At 40.5% G+C, this 27,673-nt stretch overlaps 1 protein-coding gene across 1 annotated transcript in view; it reads right to left on the reverse strand.

The window, feature by feature from the left end:
• Positions 1-27,673, reverse strand: part of LOC143033818 (cytochrome b-c1 complex subunit Rieske, mitochondrial-like) — an 86,568-nt gene that overhangs the window by 37,573 nt on the left and 21,322 nt on the right. The window contains exons 2-3 of the mRNA XM_076199325.1: positions 9,989-10,132; positions 8,743-8,920 (exon numbers count right to left, since the gene is read on the reverse strand). Of these exons, the coding sequence (XP_076055440.1) occupies positions 8,743-8,920; positions 9,989-10,132 (322 nt within the window). The remainder of the gene's footprint in view (positions 1-8,742; positions 8,921-9,988; positions 10,133-27,673) is intronic.

Consider the following 27,673-nt stretch of genomic DNA (forward strand, 5'->3'; position numbering starts at 1 on the left):
ATCTGCTTTTGTACTATTTCTCTAAAACTTTTTTTTTATTTTCCTGTTCTTGTTTCCATTGATTTTTTATTTCAGTGAGGTCTGTTTCTTTGATTGACACTTCTACCTTTCCAGTCACTACCTGTAATTGCTCTTTGACTTTTTCAGTTCATCATTTTTATTTTTGTGTTCATTTTTCATTCTCTCGTTTTCTCTTTTAATGATTTCAATTTCGCTCTTTAGGTCACTTAGTTCTTTGATCATTTGCTCATTACTCTTATGCAAAGTAATCAATTCTCTGTGTACAGATCAGTAGTCCAATTTTAAATCTTCCATTAAGTCATTTACTTCACAATTTCTTAATGCATTACTATATCTAATTTCTCTATCTATATCAAAGCTTTTTCCTATTTCACCTGGGTTTCTTTGAAACCCTGAAAAAAAGTTACTTTCCCACCTTTGGCGTTTAGGGACGACACCTCTAGGACTTTCCACTATACTTACGTCTAATCCTCTTTTTGTTGGTTCATTTGTTATTCTTTCTTCTTTATTTTTCTCCATTTTGCCAAAAACTATACTTATTTTAAGCAGCAGTCAATACCCCATCTGGGGTATTGGCTGCTTGTTATTGTGGCAAAGTAGCATGCAGTTGATACTTTAGGGTCTATATGGGGCACCCCTACGGACCAGAGCCACACATCATTTTGTCTATGATAGAGGAAAACTCTGTTCATAGAGAAATGATGACACTTGTATACTACAACTGTCCCTCCATTATGCTGTTCCCCAACCCCTTGTTTGCGTTCCTGGAGCCGCAACATCTACGTCGTGGGACCACCCCCCAACCCCAAGAGTTGGGGGCCAAATGGCAGCAACCAGCCCTGGCCACTGGCTCTACGCAGGTGGCACCGATCCCCAAGAGGAGCTACGACTGCCTTGGGGAATACCACATTCCTTTTTTTCAACATGCAATGTTACGTTTTTTCTGCACCGAGAAGTGATTTTCCAGCGATCACCCCTCTTCTACTTTTAGCCGGAGATGTAGAGAGCATACCTGGGCCCGCCACAAAATACACATGCCCAACATGCTCTAAACCCATTACCTCGAGCAGACAGACAAAGGGCTCAGTTCAGTGCAATATGTGCAAAAACTGGGCCCACCTCACTTGTACAGCACTTGCTGACACAAACCAATACACAAACACTTGGACATGTTCTACCTGCCCTCCAGTAACCACACTCCCACCTCCCCAACCACAGCCAGCACCCTTACCCACTCCCAATTTCCCTTTGCCCTTATCCTCAATCAGTACTCCCCTTCCTTTGTCCCCAATATCTCCTTTCCCCCCCCTCTAACCCAGATCCTATACCTTCCCCAATAACACCCCAACCTCAACCCCAAACGGCAACATACAACACATACAGAACACACAACATCAACATGTTACAACACAACATTGATGGTATTAACACGAAAAAACATGAACTCAAACACTTTCTTAAACAACACAACATACACATTGCAATTATACAAGAAACAAAACTAAGACACTCACACAAAACACCATCATTTCATAATTACACCACCATCAGACAAGACCAGACCGACAGCAATGGCAGTGGACTCATCACCCTGATCCACCACTCCATCTGTTTTGTGGACACAAGCGCCACAACCAAAATTCTCCTCCTTACCACAGATAACACTACAGAAATCCAATCCATTCGAATCTGCACAGGCAACAAATCAACACTGACAATAGTTAACATGTGCATTCCCCCCCAATCATTCCCCACAGTTCCAAACACCTTCAGGCCTCAATTTAGCCAACTAGCCTCAATTCCCAATCTGATCATGGGTGGTGACTTCAACGCCAAGTCATCTGCCTGGTATGTCGACAACCCTGACACAGACAGAGGGCTTGATATACAAACTCAGTTTGACTCATTGACTATCATGAACAACACACATAATCATACACATATCCCACACCAAGCCCTCTACACTCCCTCATCTCCTGATATCACCTTTTGCTCCCCCTGCCTAACCCCAACAACATCATGGAGAGTGGTCACCCTTGGTTCTGATCACCTTCCAATCATCATCACCACCAAAACAAGATGCACCCCAGTTGGCCACAGACACACATACACCAATTACAAGAGAGCTAACTGGGAAGCTTTTACTGAAGAGACAGAACATTTTGAAACACTTAACAGTACACCAATCACAAACATAAACAATGCTGTGCACACTTTTAATACAATCATACAAAATGCAGACAAGAGATACATCCCTAGAGGCAACAGAAAATCATACAACCCCAACTTCACACCAGAAATCCAAGGCCTCATCAGACAACGAGACGCACTTAAACACAATACTCCCACACCTATCCCTCAAAACATAGCAGACCAAATACAAACACTAAACACTGTGATTGCCAATAAAATACACGAACAAAAAACACAAAATTGGCAAAACTTTATCAATACACTTGATCACAAAACAAACACCAGCAAATTGTACAAAACACTCAATAGCATTACACTATCCAACAGTAACACAACAAGCTCTCACGCAGCAATAATCACAACAACAGACAATCTACCCTCAAACAGACAACAAGCAAACACACTCATAAATCATTTTGCACAGACAAGCCATCTCACTTCTCACCCTGACGACCGACACACTATTCGACGTAAGGAAAACTTTCCCACAGACTCAGACTATACACCCTTCATAGACGGTCAGACAAAACACATAATACATAATCTCAAGCACTCATCTGCCTGTGGCCCTGATAACATAAGTAACATCCACTTAAAACACATTGGACCACAAGGTATACACGCACTCACAAACATTGCAAACTACAGCTATTCACACAACACTATACCCGACATCTGGAAGCATGGTAAAATAATCACCATTCCAAAACCGAACAAAGACCCAACAATCCCAACATCGCACCGCCCAATCACACTTCTCTGCACCCCTTCTAAAGTCATTGAATGCCTAATACTTCAACTTGTCACACCACATATTCCCCTTGCTGACTCACAACACGGTTTTAGACCACTACACTCCACAAACACTCTTCTGATAAACCTCACACAAAGAATTTTAGATGGCATCAATTCAGATAGGCCCCACCAAAGAACACTTCTTATAACATTAGACATTAGTAAAGCTTTTGATGCTATCCCCCGCCACAACCTAACAAATAAAATATATAACACAGACATGCACAATAACACCAAAAGATGGCTGGCCAATTATCTGGCAGGTAGGAATGCTTATGTCTTATAATGGCATCATCGCACATCAGAAATATTAAGAATGGAGTACCACAGGGCTCTGTTCTATCCCCCACGCTCTTTAATCTATACATGCATGACTTACCCACACCAGACACCTCAGAAATACAAATCTCTTCCTACGCAGATGACATAACCATCACATGCACATCGTAACAGACAAAGCTGCAGAAATAATCCAGCCATACCTTGATACACTCAACACATGGTTCATCACAAACAGACTCAAAATAGCTCCAACCAAATCAACAGCAACACTTCTCACCAACTGGACAAAAGAACACAAATACATACCTCATCTCTACATCAACAACACTCTAATACCACACACAAACACACCGAAAATTCTTGGTGTAACAAACAATACATCCATGTCTTTCAAACAACACATCACAAACATAAAAAACAAATGCATACCTAGTCTTAACGCACTTAAGTCAATCACTGGAACAACATTTGGACAAAACAAAGAAACTAATACAACAATATACAAACAATGCATACACTCAGTGATGAATTATGCGAGTCCTGCATGGGTTCCTAATCTCAGTGAGACACACCACAACACCCTTCAAATCATACAAAACAAAGCCCTAAAAACAATTTTAGGCTGCACAAATACAACACCTACAGACCATTTACACCATGAAACAAAAGTCCTCAAAGTCAAGGACCACCTCGACATGAGAGGCACACAAACACTTGCTGCAGCCACCACAAACACATCACACCTGCTACACTACATAGCAGAACACCCACACACACCAAGAAACATTAAAACAACACCCAAAGACCTGTATCACACACAGATACTCTCTTCCTCCACAACCACCAAATACCAGCCTCCGGAAACATATTCATAATCATATCACTCACCGCTCCATTAACACACTGAAAGACAACACATTGCTGCATGCCAGACCCCCTGATATCCACCCCTCTGAATCCTCTCTCCCATGAAAGGACAGAGTCCACTTGGCCAGACTGTGGTGCGGCCACCACCCAGCACTTCTAAGCTACCAGAAGAGGCTGGATGACCGCATTGTGAACAGCTGCCCAGGATGTAACACTTCACCCCATATCATACAGCACATAATGGAAGACTGCATTATACACAATCATGCACGCAAACAACACAACATACACTCTATAAAGGATTTGTGGGAAAACATAGTTTCAGGTGTGGCATTCCTTGGGGAGACGGGACTGCTCGGACAGACATTCTAGGGAACAACAACCCCTTGTTTGCTGTCCTGTACCATTTCTCTGAGTATTCATTTTTCTGTGGTGGGGGAATTCCCTGTGGTGGGGGAAAAGAATACTGCCACCAAGTATTTCCACTTGGATTGTATGAGGCAAGAAGAAAGGGAAGGGGATTGGGACTAGGCATCCTTCTCCTTGTAGCCCCACAGGGGACATTCCTAAAAGAAAAAGTTAAGGCATAAGAGGGTCTGGGAGTTTTCCGACCAGCACCCTAAGGTTTGGGTCTTTTAATGTGCGTGGATGTGGTACAGATGAGAGTAAAAGGGAAGAGATAGGTAGTATGTTTGTGAGAAGAAAGATGGATGTGTTGGCTTTGAGTGAAACTAAGATGAAAGGGAAGGGTGAGTGTAAGTTTGGGAGTGTAATTGGGAGGTTATCAGGAGTGAAGAGAGGGCGAGGGAGGGAAGGGGTGGCTATTCTAGTAAGTGAAGAGATAGGTAAACATGTAGTGGAGTGGAAGGAGGTTTCCTCAAGGATAATGTGGATGAAGGTGAAACTGGGAAAGGAGATGTGGGTCTTTGTAAGTGCATATGGGCCTGGCAGTGAGAAAAGTGTAGAAGAAAGGGAGGCCTTTTGGATAGATTTAAATGATTGCATAGAGAATTTAGGGAGAAATGTCAATGTAATAGTACTGGGAGACCTTAATGCTAGGGTAGGAAATGATCCAATTGATGGAGTGGTTGGGAAATGTGGAGTTCTAGGAAAGAATTGTAGTGGAGAGTTGATGGTGGAAACGTGTCTAGAGAGTTGATGATAGCAAATACAGTGTTTCGGAAGAAAGTCAAGCATAAGTACACATGGGAGAGGGTGGTAGATAGAGCGTTAATGGACTATGTAGTGGTAAATAGGATTATGATAGGAAGAGTTAAGGATGTACATGTGCTAAGGGGAGAGAGCGGGGGAATATCAGATCATTTTTAGGTGGAAGGTAAGTTGAGAGTGGAGGATAGATGGAGAAAGAGGAAAGGGGCAAAAGGTAGGGAGGTGCTTAGAGTGAACTCTTTAAACGAAAAGGAAAAGGAGAAGGAGTACAAGAAGAAGCTGAAGAAGGAGTGGGAGGGAGTGAGGGATAGAGTAGAGCTAGGTGTGGAGGAGGAATGGGGATGGTTCAAGGAGGGAGTCACAAAGTGTGCAAAGATGGTGTGTGGAACAAGAAGGACAGGAAGAAATAGAAGGAAGGGTAGTGAATGGTGGAATGAGGAAACAAAGAAGGTTGTAGAAGAGAAGCGAGCTTTCTCAGTTTGGTTACAAAATAGGACGAGGGAGTCGTATGAGAGGTACAAAGAAAAGAAAAGAGAAGTAAAGCAAAAGGTAAAGGAGGCAAAGAGGAGAGCAGATGTGAAATGGGGTAAGAGTATGACAGAAAATTTTGAAAGTAATTAAAAGATGTTTTGGAAAGAAATTAAGAGAGGAAGAGGAGGCGATTCAAGTAGAGAAGAAAAGGTAAAAGGTGCAGATGGAGAGATGATAATGGAAGAGAAGGCAGTAAGGGGAAGATGGACAGAATATTTTAGGGAGTTGCTAAATGTGAAGGAGGATAGGGAGGGAAAGATAGCTGCAGTGGGGAATGCTAAGAAAATGAGAGTGATGAGTGAGGAAAATGGAGGAGAAATAAGGAAGGATGAAGTGAAGACAGTTGTTAAGATGATGAAAGCAGGTAAGGCACCTGGTCTGGATGGATGCCATGCAGAATGTCTAAAAAAAGGAGGTACAGTGATGGTGGACTGGTTGGTGAGGTTATTTAATGTTTGCTGGAGAGAGGGTAGAGTGCCGGAGGACTGGAGGAGTGCCTGTATAGTTCCACTTTACAAGGGAAATGGGGACAAGTGTGAATGTAGTAGTTTCAGAGGGATTAGTTTGTTAAGTGTAGTTGGGAAGGCTTATGGGAGGATCTTGATTGAGAGGATTAGGAGAGTAACAGAGGGAGTAATTGGTGAGGAATAGTGTGGATTTAGGACGGGTAGAGGTTGTGTAGATCAGATTTTTGTGGTAAGACAGATATGTGAGAAAGGTATAGGAAAGGGGTAGGATGTTTTTTGGGCTTTTATGGATCTGGAAAAAGCCTACGATAGGGTAGACAGAAAGGCACTGTGGGAGGTTATGCAGATATATGGGATAGGAGGAAAGCTTCTAGGAGCTGTCAAGAGTTTTTATGAGAGTAGTAGAGCTTGTGTCAGGGTTAGAAATGGAGAGTGAGTGGTTTGAGGTAAAGGTGGGACTTCGTCAAGGATGTGTTATGTCGCCCTGGCTGTTCAACTTATATATGGATGGGGTAGTGCGAGAGGTAGCAAGGGTAGTGGGTCTAGGATTGGAGATGGTTAAAGAAAATGGAGGAAAGTGGGAGGTGAGCCAGCTGTTGTTTGCGGACGACACTGCGCTTGTGGCAGGATCGGAGGAGGGATTGAGGAAGTTGGTGACAGAGTTGGGAGAGTATGTGATAGAAGAAAGCTAAAGATAAATGATGGGTAAAAGTAAGGGTGAAAGTGGCAGTACACTGGAAGTGAGCATAAAGGGAGAGCGACTGGAGGAAGTGGATAGTTTTAGATACTTGGGTGCAAATGTGGCAGGAAAAGGTGGAGTGAAGGTGGAGGTAGAATGCATATTGAGAGAAGCAAGTAAATGCCTTAGTGGATTGAAGAGTGTAATGAGGAATAGACATTTGGGAATGGATGCTAAGAGGAGACTATATGAAGGAGTGATTGTGCTAACAGCACTGTATGGGGCAGAAACATGGAACATAAGAGAGGAAGAGAGAAGGAGTTTGAATGTGCTTGAGATGAGGTGTCTGAGAAGTATGATGGGGGTTACTAGGCTAGATAGAGTGAGAAATGAGGAGGTGAGGAGGAGAACAGGGGTGGAAAGGGAGTTGGGAGATAGGGTTGATGAAAGAGTATTAGGATGGTTTGGACACATGGAAAGAATGAGTGAAGAAAGACTAGTAAAAGAGGTATGGAAGGCAGATGTGGAGGGAGTGAACATGAGGGGATGTCCTAGGATGAGGTGGATGGATGGGGTGAAGGGGGCTTTGGGGAAGAGGGGAATGTCTGTTGAGGAAGGATGGGAGAGGACAGAAGACAGGGGTGAATGGAGAATGGTTGTATATGGATGATGTGATGCATGAGGTGGAATGGGTGGGGATGGGGGATGAGGTAGTATGTGTGGGCAAATTTGACGCAGCCCGAAGGGATTTCTCCCCGTCTTCTCCTTTTATGCATGGGGGGACGGAGAGGGGGGGTCGCCGATTTAATGAAGCGGCCTTGCTATGGATGTGCTGTGTCTTGCGACACTGCTTCTGACCCAGGGCAGTGGACAAGGTGCAGGGATGACCCGTCATCCAGGAGGTGTTAAGATAAGAGGGAGGGTGGAGGGGAGTGGAGTGTATTTAGGAATGGAATGGGTGGGAATGATTTTATGCCTTTTCCTTTTTGGCTACCTCCCTTGTAAGGGGGAAAAAGCCTTGGTATATGAATGATGAAAAAAAAAAATGAGTACCATAGTTCACCCATCCCACACAATAACAACTGGTTTCCTTTGTTATCTAATCAATGCATACATAATTCACATGGCATAACTAACACTTCTATCCTTGAGGACAATATCATACCACAGAGAGTAAATTTGAGCAGTAGTAAAGGATGATTTTAAGGGTAAGAGAAAGGAGGGATGGCACAAACTTTCAGCACCCCTCATTTTTTTTTTTTTACATGCAATGAAAGTTTGGGGAAGATGAGAAAGTTGTGAAGTGTTGAATAGGTAGTGAATTCAGGATGAAGTATACAGAACACTCCCCAACCACAAATTTTATAATGTTATGACAGTGGCAATCAAATCTTGAACATTATTTGGCTCAACTAATTTTCTAATGTTTTATGAGTTAACAATGTGGTGTCCTACAACATGATGAGAAAGAGTGCATCAATTCATTTTGGTGTAAACTGAAACAGTACTCTGCAGACTGGGGAACAATAAACTCAAGAGACGTTCTCCAAAGCAGACAGAGGATGAAGGAAGGATGGCAAAAGTAGAGGGAGGAGACAGAAAGGAGGTGGGTGGGGGGAAGAGGTTGGAGATGGAGAAAGGAGGTGGGTGGGGGGGGAAGAGGTTGGAGGAGAAAGGAGGCAGTGGGAGCTCCTTCATCATGACCCTAATCCTTTACCTTCTAGATGACTAATTTACCTGTGTCTGACGAAGAGTGGTTTGCCTCTCCACTTGAAAGTCACAGACTTGCCCTCGGGAATGTCGTCCAACTTGATTTCAATCTTGGCCAAAGCCAATACATCAGCAGAAGCAGACATGGAGGACAGAAACTGAGAAACTATGGCTTTGGCAGCATAGGCACCAGTAACACAGCCACCTAATGTCAAGGATTACAAAATGGAAAGAATTGAATTGAGTACAAACAAAACTGCCTGATTTCTCTTCCACATTGTTCAGCTAATAAAATCATATGATAAAAGAAAAACCATTGGTATTTTTTTAGAAGTGCACCTACATGATATATCATTAGAAAATTAATTATTAATTTTGTAAATTATAATAACCATTTTTCTTGGTGAAAATCAATAACAGAAAATGTTGCTAAACGCTATGCACAAATGAACAAAGTTATGTCTACTCCTTTATATGACATCTTTGTTTTGATAGATTCAGAGGTTGAAGATGACAATGACGACCCTGATGACCTCTAGAATTACAGGTACCACATTACTAAATGCAGGTTAGGTTAGAATAGATGAATTTATCATACTTTAATTTCTTTGACCTCTGCATCTACCAAAACAATGATGGCATCTCAAGGAGCCGAAGCAGCTATGTTTGTTTATGTATAACTTTTAGCAACTTTTTCTATTATTGATTTCGGTCAAGAATAATGTATATTACATTGATGTATTAAAATTTACAAATTTGTTATTTAACTTTCTATTGCTGTATTGCATAGGTGTGCACTTTTAAAATTTTACCAAACCATCTTTGAACATAGGAGTTACTGAAAGGATCACTGTTAAAACTGGTAGTATCTAAAAAATTGTAATCTCACCAAAATTAGAAATGCTATTTAAATCCAAAGAAAATGGGTTTAATGTATGGTAAATTATTCTTCATTTGATAAGTATGGAACATTTCGGACAAACATGGCTCACAACTAACATAATATACACCATTTTTCTTTCCAGTTTATGTAACTTGTAACTTTGCCACATTTTAACAATTATAATTCTTTAATTTTTTGTCTTAGCTAACCAGAATGTTGCTGGGATAATAATAATAATAATAATAATAATAATAATAAATAATAATAATAATAAAAAAAAAATCAAATAATAATAAATAAATATATAATAATACACTATATTATACTCTGAGAGAATTAGTAATAATAAGCCATCAAGAAATAGGTATGTATCAGGTAGTCAACACAAACCTCCTGCAATCAAGTAGCTGAAGCTTCGTCTGGCATCATTTGAGTCTCCTGCCTTTGCCCTACTATCTCGGACATCATCACGTCGATATGCACTGAAGTCAGGCACCTGGATGTCCGTGTGAGCATACCGCACTTGAGAGGAAACTGAAATGAAAAAAACATATCTTATAATCCAATTTATCATTATCCATAAAGCATGGAAAAGGTACAGTCACTCCTCTTAATTCCATCGCTCATCCCTTTCACTCCTACCTTCTTGAACCATGGAAAGGATATGGTACAAGGCAGCCAAAATAAACAAAATTGAAAAATTCCCCAAAGTGAATCAGGGAGTAATATCTGGTGACCATTTCTTGAAACTGAGCCAGCCATGAGATTTCATTTGGTGTGCACTGTGCTTTGTGTATAAAATGTTAAATAACTTGTCCGAATCAACCCCACATGGCTGATAATTACTGCTTCTCTCTTGTTATTTAACTTTATGTGTCCTCTTCTTGTAACAGAGGTAGATCTGGGCACCAGTTTATTAACCATTAATTAACGAAGTTAAAAATTTCATTAATTAATGGATTAACTGTTAACTGAAAATCATAAACGAACTAATTGTCTTTCCTTAAACTGACAACTTTAGTTAGTAATCTGTTAACTTCATACATAAACTTTCCCTTATTTTCAGATTTTTAATAGATACTCATGAGAATATGACAATATAATTGAACAAGTCATTGTAACACTTTCCTACAAAATCTATATACATACATACACATATACCAAAGGCTTTTTCCCCCTTACAAGGGAGGAAGCCAAAAAGTAAAAGGCATAAAAACCATTCCCACCCATTCCATCCCTAAATACACTCCACTCCCCTCCACCCTCCCTCTTATCTTGGTCAGAAGCAGTGTCGCAAGACACAGCACATCCACAGCAAGGCTGCTTCATTAACCTCTTCAGTACGGGCCAAAATCTCACAGGCAGCATTATCTGCCAGACGTACAATGTGTCGTAATAATACTCGCATCATAAAATATAGTCACCGCTTATATCGATCGTTGTCTCTTTCACCCGTGAATTTTGATAACCATAGAAAATGTGATGAAGACATTTTAGAGTACAGGTATGTCATTACGCAGGGGCAACTACAATAAATATAATCAAGATGCCGATATGGCAGCCTCGCATATCCACTTGCTCCTTATGCCGCCTACGTATGCGGCACCGTATGGAAGGGGTTAAATTGGCGACCCCCCCTCTCCATCCCCTCATGCAAAAAAGGAGAAGACGGGGAGAAATCCCTTCAGGCTGCGACAAAATTTTCCCACACATACTACTTCACCCCCCATTCCCCCACCCATTCCACCTCATGCATCACAACATCATCCATATACAACCATTCTCCATTCACCCTTGTCTTCTGTCCTCTCCCTTCCTTCCTCAACAGATATTCCCCTCTTCCCCAAAGCCCCTTTCACACCATCCCTCTATTTCATCCTAGGTCGCCGTCGCCCCCTCATGTTCACTCCCTCCACATCTGCCTTCCACACCTCTTTTACTAGTCTTTCTTCACTTATTCTTTCCATGTGTCCAAACCATTCCAATACTCTTTCATCCACTCTATCTCCTTACTCCCTTACCACCCCCGTTCTCCTCCTCACCTCCTCATTTCTCACTCTATCCAGCCTAATAACCCCAATCATATTTCTCAGACACCTTATCTCAAACACATTTAAACTCCTTCTCTCCTCTCTTATGTTCCATGCCTCTGCCCCATACAGTGCTCTCGGCACATTCACTCCTTCATACAATCTCCTCTTAGCCTCCATTCCCATATGTCTATTCCTCATTACACTTTTTAGTCCACCAAGGCATTTACTCGCTTCTCTCAATTTACATTCTACCTCCATGTCCACTCCACCCTTTCCTGCTACATTTGCACCTAAGTATCTAAAACTATGCACTTCCTCCAGTCGCTCTCCCTTAATGCTCACTTCCAGTCTGCTGCCACTTTCACCCCTTGTACATCTCATCACCTTACTTTTACATACATACATACATATACCAAGGCTTTTTCCCCCTTACAAGGGAGGTAGCCAAAAAGGGAAAGGCATAAAATCATTTCCACCCATTCCATCCCTGAATACACTCCACACCCCTCCACCCTCCCTCTCATCTTAGCATCTCCCAGATGACGGGTCATCCTGGCACCTTGTCCACTGCCCTGGGTCAGAAGCAGTGTCGCAAGACACAACACATCCACAGCAAGGCCACTTCATTAAGTCGGCGACCCCCCCTCTCCGTCCCCCCATTGCATAAAAGGAGAAGACGGGGAGAAATCCCTTCGGGCTGCGTCAAATTTCCCCGCCCATTCCACCTCATGCATCACATCATCATCCATATACAACCATTCTCCATTCACCCCTGTCTTCTGTCCTCTCCGGTGCTTCCTCAAAAGACATTCCCCTCTTCCCCAAAGCCCCTTTCACCCCATCCATCCACCTCATCCTAGGACGTCCCCTCATGTTCACTCCCTCCACGTCTGTCTTCCATACCTCTTTTACTAGTCTTTCTTCAATCATTCTTACCATGTGTCCAAACCATCCTAATACTCTTTCATCAACCCTATCTCTCAACTCCCTTTCCACCCCTCTTCTCCTCCTCACCTCCTCATTTCCCACTCTATCCAGCCTAGTAACCCCTATCATGCTTTTCAGACACCTCATCTCAAACACATTCAAACTCCTTCTCTCTTCCTCTCTTATGTTCCATGTTTCTGCTCCATACAGTGCTGGCACAATCACTCCTTCATACAGTCTCCTCTTAGCATCCATTCCCAAATGTCTATTCCTCATTACACTTATTAATCCACCAAGGCATTTACTCTCTTCTCTCAACCTACATTCTACCTCCACTCCACCTTTTCCTGCCACATTTGCACCCAAGTATCTAAAACTATCCACTTCCTCCAGTCGCTCTCTCTTAATCCTCACTTCCAGTCTGCTGCCACTTTCACCCGTTGAACATCTCATCACCTTACTTTTACCCACATTTATCTTCAGCTTTCTTCTATCACACACACTCCCAATCTTAAGGAGAGCAGGATGTTTTTGCTTCAGACTAACAGCTGTTATACATGGATCTGACATCACTTCTTGTTTTAGGATCTTGTCAGTGTGAGTGGATGTCTTCTTTGGGGCTCCAGAGCCTGGCTTTCTTGGTGGTACCGTACCAGGAGGGTGTGTGCGGCTGCTTTCTTCAGGCTGTAAATGACCATTCTTGTCACCTGCAGGTCTGCGGCAACACGTATCACAGACATTCCCTGCTCTAACAGAGCTAGGGCGCGGGCATTTTCTTGCATTGAAAGCTTGGAACGATCCATTTTGATCACCAGAAGGAGAGTTAGAGGGCACCAAAGTCAGTGAAAAAGTGAACAAAAGGGCACTAAAGAGCAGCATGCATAGACTCCTCTCTCATCTAGCACTGGCAGCGCACTGAAGCGTGATGTGTTGGCGAAGTGTAAAAAAGCGTGCTCTACACACCCACATCATCAGTAACTCCGCCCACTTTTTATTATGGCGGGAAATCAAGTGAAATCTATTCATAAAATCCCGTGTATAGATTTTTTTTGCAGAAAAAATGTAGATTTTTTTTTGCGGCGACTGTATATGTATACGAGCGTGGTGTGGGGTGCCTGATAAGTATGGTAGGGGTTGCTAGGCTGGATGGAGTGAAAAATAAGATGAGGAGGGGAGTGGGGGTTGAGGGAGAGTTAGGGGATATGGTTGAGGGAGTATTGGGATGGTTTGGATGCATGGAGGGAGTGAATGAGGGGAGATTGGTGAGGGAGGTGTGGGGGGTGAACATGCATGAGAAGGTGACCAAGGATGAGATGGATAGTTGGGGTACAAGGGGTATTGGGAAAAAGGGAAATGCCTGTTGACGAAGAAGGGAAGAAGAGAGAAGATAGGGTTGAGTGGAGAATGGTTGTATATAGATGATACTGTGATGCATGGGAGTAAGCGGGGGACGGGAGGTGAGGGAGTATGTGTGAATGATATTTTGGAGCAGCCCAAAGAGATTCCTCCCTATCTTCCTTTTCTGCATGCGGGGATGGAGAAGGGTGTCACCAATTAAATGAAGCAGCCTTGCTGTGTTGCTTCTGACCCAGGGCAGTGAGCAAGATGCAGGGATAGCCAGTCATCCAGGAGGAGCCAAGAAAAAAGGGTGGGAGGGGTAGTGAATGGGAGTGCAGTATATGGGGCTGAAATGGGTGGGTGTGGACTTTGGCTATCTCCCTAGTAAGTGGGGGAAAAACCCCTTGGTATATGTATGGATATATACATTACTCCCAGCTGGTGTGCAACAATTGTATATTTGCTTGCTTACTTGTTTTACTTGGTGAAATTTTTAGAATAATCCTAATAGTTGTGGTGGTCCACCACTACAGCCATTCCTAGCATTCCTTGGCTGAAGGTTCAACTGGTCTGGCACCAAGTTTGATACAAAATATAATCTAAGACCATTTTGGCATACAACCTGCTCAATGAAACTGAACCCTATTGTAAAATGAGTACTTGTACTATGAAAATAGGGTCATAAAAATATTAGGTAACCTAACAGTCTAACCTAATGAAACCGACAACCAAACCTGGCATTAAAATTACAACCTGACCTAGTCTGATCATATACCACAACCTAACCTTACCAGAAAGTTATATTACTTTCTATAACAACAGACAGTATTTAGTTGTGCACGCCTACATAATATAGCATAAGAAAATTAAATATAAATTTTGTATATAAAAAAGTTGCTACAAGCAAATTTCCTAACGAACAAAGCCCCTAAGAAACTAAGAAATGAATATGTAAAAATACGTAGTACGTAGAGAAGAAAAAATAAATTATGAAAAGGACATAATAGACAAATGTAAAGATCAACCCAAATTATTTCATAGAAATGTAAATGGCAAGCTAAAGAATAAACAGGAAATACTTAAACTACTTCAAGGTAACAGAGAATACACAGAAGATAAAGAAATGGCAGATATTATGAACAAATATTTCAAATCTGTATTCACCAAAGATGAAAAAATCTACAAAATTGTGATCAAAGAATTGAAGTAAGATTTCCTCCGACGAAGAAACTAAATATTACTCAGAATGAAATAAAGAATCAAATATTAATGATTGAAGTTAACAAGTCACATGGTCCCGACGGAGTTGTATAGATGAACAGGAAAAAATATACAAAATAATTGGATGCTCACTCAAAGAAGGAAAACTATCAGGAGACTGGAAAAATGCCAATACAGTGCTGATATATAAGGGGGCAAATAAGGAAGACCCAACAAATTATAGACTGGTGTCCCTAACGAGTACAATAGTTAAAATTTGAGAATCATCATAGATAGATGGACAAAATATCTGGAGGAGAATAATATACTGAACCCGAGGCAATTTGGATTCAGACAAGGAAAGATCATGTACCACTAATTTGATTTGTTTCTACTCAAAATTGATAGATATATTGCAAGAAAGGGATGGGTGGGCAGACTGTGTCTTCCTGGACCTACAAAAGGCATTTGATAAGGTGCCACACAGAAAATTGCTATATAAACTGGAAACAATGGGAGGCATACATGGAAAACTATTGAATTGGAATATGCAGCACTGATACTGTCACCCACTACAAAAAAGAATATATGAAAATTAGAAAGAATACAAAGAACAATGACAAAGATGGCCCCAACACTTTCAAACCTGACATATGAACAAAGACTGGCTGAACTGGAATTGCAGACCCTGGAACAAAGAGGAGAACAAGGGGACCTAATAACCATCTACAGAATTATGAAAGGAAAAGAATGTCTTGATAGAGAGGACTTATGAAAGTGGGACAGAGGAAAAACAGGACATACAATGAAACTCTAAAAGGATAACTACAGAAGAGACCTGAAAAAGAAAAGCTTCCCACACAGAGTGATATATATACAGTGGCCGCGAAAAGTTTGGGCGCAAAATTATAGGCGCCCCAACTTTCCCCTAAACTCAAAACATGCGAAAAATACAACTTTCCACCCAAACTTTTCGCTATTTTTCAATGCTAGCGTTTGTACCCGTATTTAGCCGAGACAATACACACTATTTGGCAACTCTGTTTAGGCGCACTCGATGTCACATGGAGTCAGTTTCTAAACATCTCTCACGGAGAGTAGTCTTTTTTTTGCGGTGGTCTCTGTTTTTGTGCCTTGATATCTCGGTAATGGGAAGTGGTAAAGAGCTGGAAAGAGACACAGTTGTTACAATCATAACCCTCTATAAGGAGGGTTATAAGTGTAAAGATATTGCTACTCATGTGGGAATTGGAGTGCGTCAAGTGCAAAAGTGGACCAAGAAATTTCGAGACGAAGGAAGTGACATCATTCCTACTCCAAAGCATCGCTCTGGTCGGACAAGGAAGATATCAAATCGTACTTCTACGGTTATTAGGAGGCAGTTAGAACCGTAGAAGTACGATTTGATATCTTCCTTGTCCGACCAGAGCGATGCTTTGGAGTAGGAATGATGTCACTTCCTTCGTCTCGAAATTTCTTGGTCCACTTTTGCACTTGACGCACTCCAATTCCCACACGAGTAGCAATATCTTTACACTTATAACCCTCCTTATAGAGGGTTATGATTGTAACAACTGTCTCTCTTTCCAGCTCTTTACCACTTCCCATTACGGAGATATCAAGGCACAAAAACAGAGACCACCGCAAAAAAAAGACTACTCTCCGTGAGAGATGTTTAGAAACTGACTCCATGTGACATCGAGTGCACCTAAACAGAGTTGCCAAATAGTGTGTATTGTCTCGGCTAAATACGGGTACAAATGCTAGCATTGAAAAATAGCGAAAAGTTTGGGTGGAAAGTTGTATTTTTCGCATGTTTTGAGTTTAGGGGAAAGTTGGGGCGCCTATAATTTTGCGCCCAAACTTTTTGCGGCCACTGTATATATGGAACAAATTGGATGAAAAAATAGTGTGCGCAAACACAATACAAGAATTTAAGAACAAACTTGATCTTGCGAGATACAAAAACGGGTCACCACGAGCATAGCTCCCCTTCCCGTATAATACAACTAGGTAAATACAGTCCAGATGGTATGTCAGTCCAGTCACTATCAGACATTAGCTTTCATGTTTTGGACCAGGTGTTCTCCAACTCCAGTGACATTAATAAGCACTGTTACAATGACAATAGGGCTTCCTTGGACTTTAAACTTTATGAGATAACATGGGGTTCTGCAGTCATCTGTTAATTGCCCGCACGCCAGTCAGAACGTCCCACTGTCAAAACGTCCCACTTGGGTATACCAAAACGCCACACTACCACTGGATCAAACTATGAATAACGTCCCACATAAAAACGTGTTAGTAGTGTAATAGATTGCATATAGTTGAATTGCTTCAACTATTTTCTTTAAAATGTGTGATTTTCATGTAATTTGCGGTCACACTACTTAGCGACAACTAGCAAGAACCAGCGACAACTAACAGGAACTAGCGTCAACTGCATTAATTAAACCGACAACTAATATTTTTGGGCATAAAATGTATCTTGCAATGTATTCAAATGTATTCGAACCTAATTTGATGCGATATACAGGACCTAAATTTAATTTATTTACTAGTCGCCGACCAAATCGACCAAACCCAAACAATGACAGTTTTTGCTCAAATGCACAATTTTATATTTGACCTATTTCCTTTGGAATGTGTGATTTCCATGTAATTTGGTTAAAGAAAAGTTATGTATTTAATTTAATATACAACACATTTTAAATACTACAGGTCAAATAATGCAACGACATGCTAATTTGTTACGGTATTCGTAGCTGTGGTTGGTGATATTGCAGAAAATAAAATAATTTATATTGTATTCAAACCTAATTTGATGCGATATACAGGACCTATATTTAATTTATTTACTAATCGCCGACCAAACGCAAACGATGACGGATTTTGCTCAAATGCACAATTTCATATAAAAATTAGCATATGGTTGCATTATTTGACCTATTTCCTTTGGAATGGGTGATTTCCATGTAATTTGGTTAAAGAAAAGTTATGTTTTTATTCTCTGCAAAATTACCAGCCACAGCTACGAATACCGTCCGACTCACTAATAACCGACCAAACCTGAACAAGGACTATTTTATATAAAAAATAAAAATAGCATATGGTTGTATTATTCGACATATTTTCTTTAAAATGTGTGATTTCCATGTAATATGATCAAAGAGAAGCGGTTTTTATCCGATTTATGAAATTTATCCACATTAAAATAGCCAGGACCTGAATACATGTTCATATTGATTCCATACTATTTTCATATTGTCACATTTCTTACTGTACGGATATTTGTTGACTAAAAACATCGTTTCTGCCAAATGTAACCAGTCAAAACGTCCACACCTACGAGACAGAATGTCCGCACATACGAGTCAGAACGTCCACACATACGAGTTGGAACGTCACAAATGTAGGTCAAAACGTCCACACCTTGCGTTCTTCAAGTTATTGTCTTTCAATTTAGTCCATACACCAAAAAGATGTTTTATTCATGAGATCCACGATTTATGCAATCTTTTTAGTTGGCAATATTTACTTAATTTTTAAGATTTTTGTAAATTAAAAGTCGCATTTTTTTTTTTTTAAGCTTGTATTAGCTTATGATGAATTGATGATGCAAAAATCATTGTGTATTGCGAAAAGTGATGTGAATTCAGTAATTGGTGTCACCTCAACTGACGATTGTTGAGCGTGGAAAGGTGATTTCGGTCCAGGGTTTTTCTGGGCCGAAATCGCCGGCGATTTCGGCCCAGCGAAAATAACCTTTTAAGCTTGAAGGCTTGGGGCACTGTATAATTTCATTTCGTTTGAGATGATATATAAGAATTTTTTTAATTCTTTTGATAATATATTCTTTTTCAATAATAAGTAAATAATAATAGCAACATTTGGAGGACTGGCCGAAACGTCCTACCCTGCAGAGTTCTGGCCGAAACATCCTACATTCAATGCGCTTCCCTCCTGCTGCTGATGTTGAACTTCTAGGCTGGGTTTTTCAAAACAAATTTTTGCACTATCTTGGCGTTGAATATATCTTGACATTAAACATCATGGTAACACAGCGCGTTACCATGACATTTAACATCAAAATAAACTAATGCCAGAATTAGCTTTCTGAACAACCCAACCCTAGACTCGTTATAATATTATCAATGTTAGGCAACTTTTTGTGCAACAATTACACTATTTACCTTAGTCCACACATGAAAGTTGTATAATTTCAATTTAGATTATTTGTTTCATAAATTTCATTTTCACACAGTACAGGTAAACGTCGACTTACGATGGCATTAGGTTTCGAAAGAGCCATCGTAAGACGATCTCATCGTAAGTCGATCCCCACTCTGTTCCGTGGTCACTGTACCTAGCCTACCTGTATATTAACCACCAGAGATACTGAATATAGCCTATTAAACATGTACAGTAGTTTATTTAATTATTTTTATCCTTTTTACCATATTCAAACACTATAATATGTATTTACAGTACGGAACTTAAATCTCGCGGGCAGCAGCCAATGCCAGCCGTACGACGTGACGTAATAATACTCGCATCATAAAATATAGTCACCGCTTATATCGATCGTTCTCTCTTTCACCCGCGAATTTTGAAAACCACAGAGAATGGGATTTACGGCACATTTGAGAGAATGTAAAAACACAGGGGCGACTACAATAAATATAATCAAGACGCCGATATGGCACCGTCGCGAATCCACTTGCTCCTCATGACGCCTATGTGTGCGGCACCGTATGGAAGGGGTTAAATTATCATATCGTCATCGTCGTCGTCGTCATCGTAAAGTCGAACAATCGTAAGTCGCGGCCATCGTAAGTCGACGTTTACCTGTATGTGGAAAAAATATTGTTACTTGAAATGATATACAAGTAATTTTAACATTCTTTCAATAATATATTCTCTTTCAATGATAAACAATGATAGCAACATTTGGAGGACTGCTATCATTATTTTATCTATTATTGAAAGAAAATATATTATCAAAAGAATAATACAGGTAAACGTCGACTTACGATGGCCGCGACTTACGATTGTTCGACTTTACGATGACGACGACGACGACATGATAATTTAACCCCTTCCATACGGTGCCGCACACGTAGGCGTCATGAGGAGCAAGTGGATTCGCGACGCTGCCATATCGGCGTCTTGATTATATTTATTGTAGTCGCCCCTGTGTTTTTACATTCTCTCAAATGTGCCCTGAATCCCATTCTCTGTGGTTTTCAAAATTCGCGGGTGAAAGAGAGAACGATCGATATAAGCGGTGACTATATTTTATGATGCGAGTATTATTACGTCACGTCGTACGGCTGGCATTGGCTGCTGCCCGCGAGATTTAAGTTCCGTACTGAAAATACATATTATAGTGTTTGAATATGGTAAAAAGGATAAAATAATTAAATAAACTACTGTACATGTTTAATAGGCTATATTCAGTATCTCTGGTGGTTAATATACAGGTAAGCTAGGTACAGTGACCACGGAACAGAGTGATACACAAATTGGGGATCGACTTACGATGAAATCGTCTTACGATGGCTCTATCGAAACCTAATGCCATCGTAAGTCGACGTTTACCTGTATATCACCAGCGATTTCGGTCCAGAAAAACCCTGAGCCAAAATCACCTTGGGCCGAAATCACCCGAAACCATGTGAACTCGGTGTCATCTCGCTGTCAATGGTACTGAGAAAATTGATGAAATTCAGTAATAACTATCAACTCAACTGTTGAATTGAAGAAAAAGTGAAGATAAATTGGCAATCAGTGTCAACACAAAATAAAAACAAAATAAATATGATTAATAAATTTTCTCTTAGGTTCTCTCTTGTAATTTTGCTGCGCAATAGCTTTCATCCATTCTATTGTACATATATCTTGTCTTGCATGTTTTACTTTATTTCAAGGATTAGTTTCGGATGACGTGTTAAAAAGGCAGAGCAATATGGCCGCCAGCGTACACTGAGATTAGTTGACGCTAAATTCATCGGGAAATAAATTAAATTTAGGTCGTGTATATCGCATCAAATTACGTTCGAATACATCATAAATCATTGCAAGATAAATTTTATGCCCCAAAATATTAGTTGTCGGTTTAATTAATGCAGTTGACGCTAGTTCTTGTTAGTTGTCGCTGGTTCTTGCTAGTTGTCGCTAAGTAGTGCGACCCTGTAATTTGACCAAAGAGAAGTTACGTTCCTGATCCTCGGCAAAATTACCAACCATAGCTACAAATACCGTCCAGCCCGCCATCTATGATCACTGGCGGTATCTATTAAGGTTCTTACTATTGTGTTATTAGTGTAATAGATTGCATATAGTTGAGTTACTTGAACTATTTTCTTTAACCCTTCTTAGGTAAAGTGGGGTCAGACAGACCCCATGTTTTTTTCTTACTTTTGATATACTAATATATTGCATATAGATATGTTCTCCCCTATACCTTCTTGACGAGTGGAGTAGTTTAAGGGGGTGATAGGGTCATTCCTGAATCTTGCTTTATAGAGCTTTTGGGCCCGTCAGACCACACTTTACTCGAGTTTTTTTTTCTTGCCATATAAATGTTTTATCATTTGTATTTATGGGTAAATAATAATTTCTTCTTTTTTATAATTTTTTATGACCGATATGTTGAATTTCACTTAGCTTTGTTTCAAATTTGTTTGTTTTTGTTGGTGATGGTATCATTTGGAATGCATTATAATTGTGTTGACTAGGGAATCATTGTTCATTATCATTTAGGTTTTTTTTATCTGTTTGTCGTTATTCCGGGTAACTATTACCTACACTGCAAAAGACCAGTGTGTCAGGAACATTCAACCCCCGTCTGCAATGACTGCAATTAGATTCTTCAGTATCCAGTGGCGGCACCAGTGGGGGGCTTGGGGGGGCTTTAGCCAAGTGGAATTTTTAATTGCCAGGGCTAAAGATTTGTCAGCCTACCATTAACCCCCTCCCCTTCTGAAATGAGGATAATATATGTGTATTATCATATTACTATTAGCCCCCCCAAAAAATTTGCTCAGCCCCCCTTAGCCTCCCCAACTAAAAATTCCTGGTGCCGCCACTGTCAGTATCACAAAGTCAAAATAATTACCTCAGATTTTTTCAGATGTTATGGTTTATGAAACATTTATTATTTGTTGTGGGTCTGCTTTTCCCTAAGATGGTTGGGACATTGGTCTCTACAAAATAAGGATGACTAACCGCTTCACGTTTCCTGTTTTCAGTCAAGTACCCTCTAAAGTCAGCAATACCTTATTTTTCATCATTTTTTTATTTATTTATTTTCATAAAAAAATTCTTAACAATTATAGTCCCTTTCAAGCATGTAAATGGAAGAAAATAAGTTGAAGTACATATGTTTTGATTTCTATGTCACTAAATGCAGTGAAAGTATTTTTTTTTTCTGTTTGGGGTAAAAATAAAAATTACCCCCAATTTTTTCATTTTTTTTTTTTTTTCTTTTTTGAAACTCATTTGTTGTAGTTCTGTTTTTCCTTAAAGATAGTTGGGACATTGGTCTCTACAAAATGATGTTCCATGTTTTCAGTCAAGTACCCTCTAAAGTCAGCAATACCGTATTTTTTATCCTTTTTTTAATTTTCATTAAAAATATTTCTAACAATTATAGTCACTTTCAAACATGTAAATTTCGTAAGTGGGGCTACACTGAAAAGCATAAGAATTTTTCAAATGTTTTATTTACGAATCAAATAGTACAATCATAAAAATTTAGTTAATCTAAAAAGTCCAATTTTTATATTTAGGATGAAGTGGGTCCAGTTAAATGAGCACATTTTTGCAGCAATTGTTTACACTCTTTTCCCCGGCTATGTATTTGTCCCATAGCTCAAATAGTTGTCCTTGAAGCTGGCGATAGGATTTCCTCTGGCAGGCGGCGTCGGAGCTTGTTCGCAGATACTAAGCGAACCTGTAGGTCGACTAGATTCGCATGTTCTGCCAGAACCTGTACCAGAAGATAAAAGGAGAGTTTAGATTTCTTGGCGTGTCTATTAAACATCCCGTGCCAGCCTTCGACGTCGTTGTTTGTTCGGATTGGCAGGTAGAAGACACTCCAAGTATCGGGCTTCCACAGGCTTCTACGGATCCACGTATTCAACAAATTGCATCAGCTTCGGTGTAGATGCTTTCCTCTTGATATTATCGAATGTTTGCTCGATGTGCTCGTGTGGAATATAAACTAGAGCCATCATTGTTTGCAGAACTTGTGCGTAGCTTCATCGTGCTTGTAAGCGGTGGTTAGTCCGAGTTCTACTATCTTGCGCCTCAAACACTGCGTCCAGTGAAACGCACATCCCGAGAGTTTTACACCGGGAAACACCTTCGGTACTGCTCTCCACACGGCGGCTTCGTAGTCAAAGACGATGTTTTGCACCGCTACTTCGCCATCGATAATCCTCTTGACTTCCTTAAAGAGCTTCTTGTAGTTGCGTTTCCTTCTACTTGACATCGGGCAAAACAAAAGCGGCACTTGCTTGCAGTCATCACCTTTTCTGACAATGGCATGGATGCTGAATAACTGCATAAATGGATCTCTCACCACCTTGAATGTGCCATCCACGTACCATGTCTTTGCTAAGCGCAGCAGATTAAGCATGTTGTCGTTGGCAAAGATGTAGTGTTTCTTGTGTCCCACTTGAGTCGTGCTCCGCAAAACTTTTTCTGGCAGGAAGTTCTCATCTATGTCGAAATTTAGATTCGTGGGGTCATTCGGTCTTCTGGCTTGTCTGTGACGATTGGCTGCTCTGGCAAAATTATCTAATGTCGGCAGTGGATCGATTGGCTGGTTCGGTTAAAGTTGGTCCAAGACAGCACCATTAACGATTTCTGCAGCTGACACGAAAACTTCTTTTGCAGCCATCTCTTTTACTTTGGCACGTATAGTTGTAACGGTGTTGGCTCCTACTTGCCCAGGATGGATATGGGTCTGCGGTCCTCTTGTAAAATTCATCCCATTCTGTTTCACTGTCGTGTTACACCTGTTGTTTTTGTTACGCACACTATATGTCCAATTCTTTTGTCCATTCTTCAGTGTGCGCTTCAACGTGTACGTATATCCGTCACTGTCGCATAGTTTTTCTTGTCCCTTTTGTGAACCAGACTTGATAATTTCGTATGTTGTTGATGCTGCTGTCTCTTCAACCGAAATATCTCTTGGTATTTGATCTTGAAGAGATGGTTCGTGGAGCGATTCTGGAACTCGAAATGAAACTGGTGCAACTGGATCTTCCGATTCGTCAACCTCCATCTCCTCGATTTCCTGTAATTCTTCTTCAGCAGTGAAGGTGGCAGATCTGTCAAGTGACTGGAGTATCAGAGATTCCCAGTCCAATCTTGTGCTCTCTGCATCTGGTGGTGAAAGGCCTATTGACTGTATACAGTTGTCACATTGCCAGTCAATTTCCGTCTCCTCCCTCAAAGCCTTTCGGTACTCCTCCCTTGAAATGCCCGTTTGACAAGTCCGGTGTTGCCACTGGTCACACCCATCACAAAGTAGCCCTTCCTGTCAAAGGATTACAAAGGCGGAGCATGCCGACAGGAGACCTTTTGATCCATATCTAGGTCGGATGCGAAAAAAAAAAAATCATATTAATAATAAAATAATAAATAAAATAATATAATAATATAAATAATATAAATAACAAATAAAATACATAAATAAATGCAAAGGTATAGTTAAATAATAAACAAACAGGTAAATAGTAAATAATAATAAATTGACATATATCTAATAATAAATGAAAATCAGACAGACAAATGATAACAAAACAAAAACAAATAATATAAGATAAATTATAATCATTACAGCATCTTACTTAGGTATTTATCTAAATGATTCTTAAAGCTTCGAACTGAACTACATTGCACTACCTGTGCGTCTGTCTTCCATACCTCTTTTACTAGTCTTTTTTCAATCATTCTTACCTTGTGTCCAAACCATCCTAATACTCTTTCATCAACCCTATCTCCCAACTCCCTTTCCCCCCCTCTTCTCCTCCTCACCTCCTCATTTCCCACTCTATCCAGCCTAGTAACCCCTATCATGCTTTTCAGACACCTCATCTCAAACACATTCAAACTCCTCCTCTCTTCCTCTCTTATGTTCCATGTTTCTGCTCCATACAGTGCTGGCACAATCACTCCTTCATACAGTCTCCTCTTAGCATCCATTCCCAAATGTCTATTCCTCATTACACTTATTAATCCACCAAGGCATTTACTCGCTTCTCTCAATCTACATTCTACATCCACCTCCACTCCACCTTTTCCTGCCACATTTGCACCCAAGCATCTAAAACTATCCACTTCCTCCAGTTGCTCTCTCTTAATGCTCACTTCCAGTCTGCTGCCACTTTCACCCTTTGAACATCTCATCACCTTACTTTTACCCACATTTATCTTCAGCTTTCTTCTATCACACACTCCCAATCTCTATCACCAACTTCCTCAATCCCTCCTCCGATTCCCGCCACAAGCGCAGTGTCATCCGCAAACAACAACTGACTCAACTCCCACTTTTCTCCATTTTCTTTAACCATCTCCAATCCCTGACCTACCACCCTTGCATTTACCTCTCGCACTACCTCATCCATGTGCAAGTTGAACAGCCAGGGCGACATAACGCATCCCTGACAAAGTCCTTTACTTCGAACCACTCACTCTCTCCATTTCTAATCCTGACACAAGCTCTACTACTCTCATAAAAACTCTTGACAGCTCCTAAAAGCTTTCCTCCTACCTCATATATCCGCAAAACCTCCCACAGTGCCTTTCTGTCTACCTTGTCGTAAGCCTTTTCCAGATCCATAAAAGCCTACAAAACATCCTTCCCCTTTCCTATAGCTCTCCCACATATCTGTCTTACCACAAAAATCTGATCTACACAACCTCTACCTGTCCCCTCTGTTCCTCTCAATCAAGATCCTCCCATAAGTCTTCCCAACTACACTTAACAAACTAATCCCTCTGAAACTACAACATTCACACTTGTCCCCTTTTCCCTTGTAGAGTGGAACTGTACAGGCACTCCTCCAGCACTCTACCCTCTCTCCAGCAAACATTAAATAATCTCACCAGCCAGTCCACCATCACTGTACCTCCTTTCTTTAGACACTCTGCATGGCATCCATCCATGTACTTTTTCCCACATTTATCTTAAACTTTCTTCTTTCACACACTCTCCCAAAATCTGTCACCAACTTCCTCAATCCCTCCTCTGCTCCTGCTACAAGCGCAGTGTCGTCTGCAAACAACAGCTAGCTCACCTCCCACTTTTCTCCATTTTCTTTAATCATCTCCAGAGCCTGACCCACTACCTTTGCATTTACCTCTCGCACCACCCCATCCATGTATAAGTTGAATAGCCAGGGGAACATAACACATCCTTGACGAAGTAGTAGTTTCAGAGGGATTAGTTTAAGTGTAGTTGGGAAGGTTTATAGGATGATCTTGATTGAGAGGATTAGGAGAGGAACATAGGGAGTAATTGGCGAAGAACATTGTGGATTTAGGACAGGTAGAGGCTGTATAGATCAGATTTTTGTGGTAAGACATATATGTGAGAAAGCTATAGGAAAAGGTAAGGATGTTTTTTGGGGCTTTTATGGATCTGGAAACGGCTTATGACAGGGTAGACAGGAAGGCACTGTGGGAGGTTTTGCAGATATATGGGATAGGAGGAAAGCTTTTAGGAGCAGTCAAGAGTTTTTACACGAGTAGTAGAGCATGTGTCAGGATTAGAAATGGAGAGAATGAGTGGTTCAAGGTAAAGGTGGGACAGGAAGTTTATTCCATTCATTAACTACACGGTTGGCAAAGTTGTTTCTACCTACTTCCAAATTGAATCTATTTCCAGACAGTTTGAGACCATTGTTTCTTGTCTGATTCTCATTCAATGTAAAAATTTGGTCACTTTTGATGTTGTCAATTCCCTTTAGAATTTTAAAGACCTGTATCAAGTCACCTCTGAGTCTACGCTTTTTTAGGGAAAACAGATTAATATGTTTTAGTCGATTTTCATATGATTTATTTTTGATATTTGGAATCAGTTTTGTGGCTTGCCATTGTACTTTTTCCAGTCTGTCAATGTCTTTAATGAGATTCGGTGACCATACGGAAACAGCATATTCCAAATGTGGACGAACTAACGATTTATATAGCTTGTTAATGAGTGATGGACTTTTGAAATCAAAAGATCGCGCAATCAGTCCTAGAATCTTATTTGCTTTCTCAGAGGCTGAAATACACTGCTTGGATGATTTGAGGTCGTTACTGATAATTACGCCGAGATCTTTTTCACTATCCACTTTTGTTAACGAATTTCCAAATAGCTTGTAATCGTACTTACTGTTATTTTTACCTATGTGCATTACCTTGCATTTACTTGTGTTAAATTTCATTAGCCACTTTTCAGACCATTGCTGTAATTTATCTAAATCTTCTTGAATATCTAATTGGTTTGAGTGATCATTTGCCACTCCGCACAGTTTTGTATCATCAGCAAATTTGGAAACAGTAGATTTTAGTCCAT

The sequence above is a fragment of the Oratosquilla oratoria genome, chromosome 16 (genome assembly GCF_046742065.1).
Source record: "Oratosquilla oratoria isolate Oo_2021 chromosome 16, ASM4674206v1, whole genome shotgun sequence".
NCBI lineage: Eukaryota > Metazoa > Arthropoda > Malacostraca > Stomatopoda > Squillidae > Oratosquilla > Oratosquilla oratoria.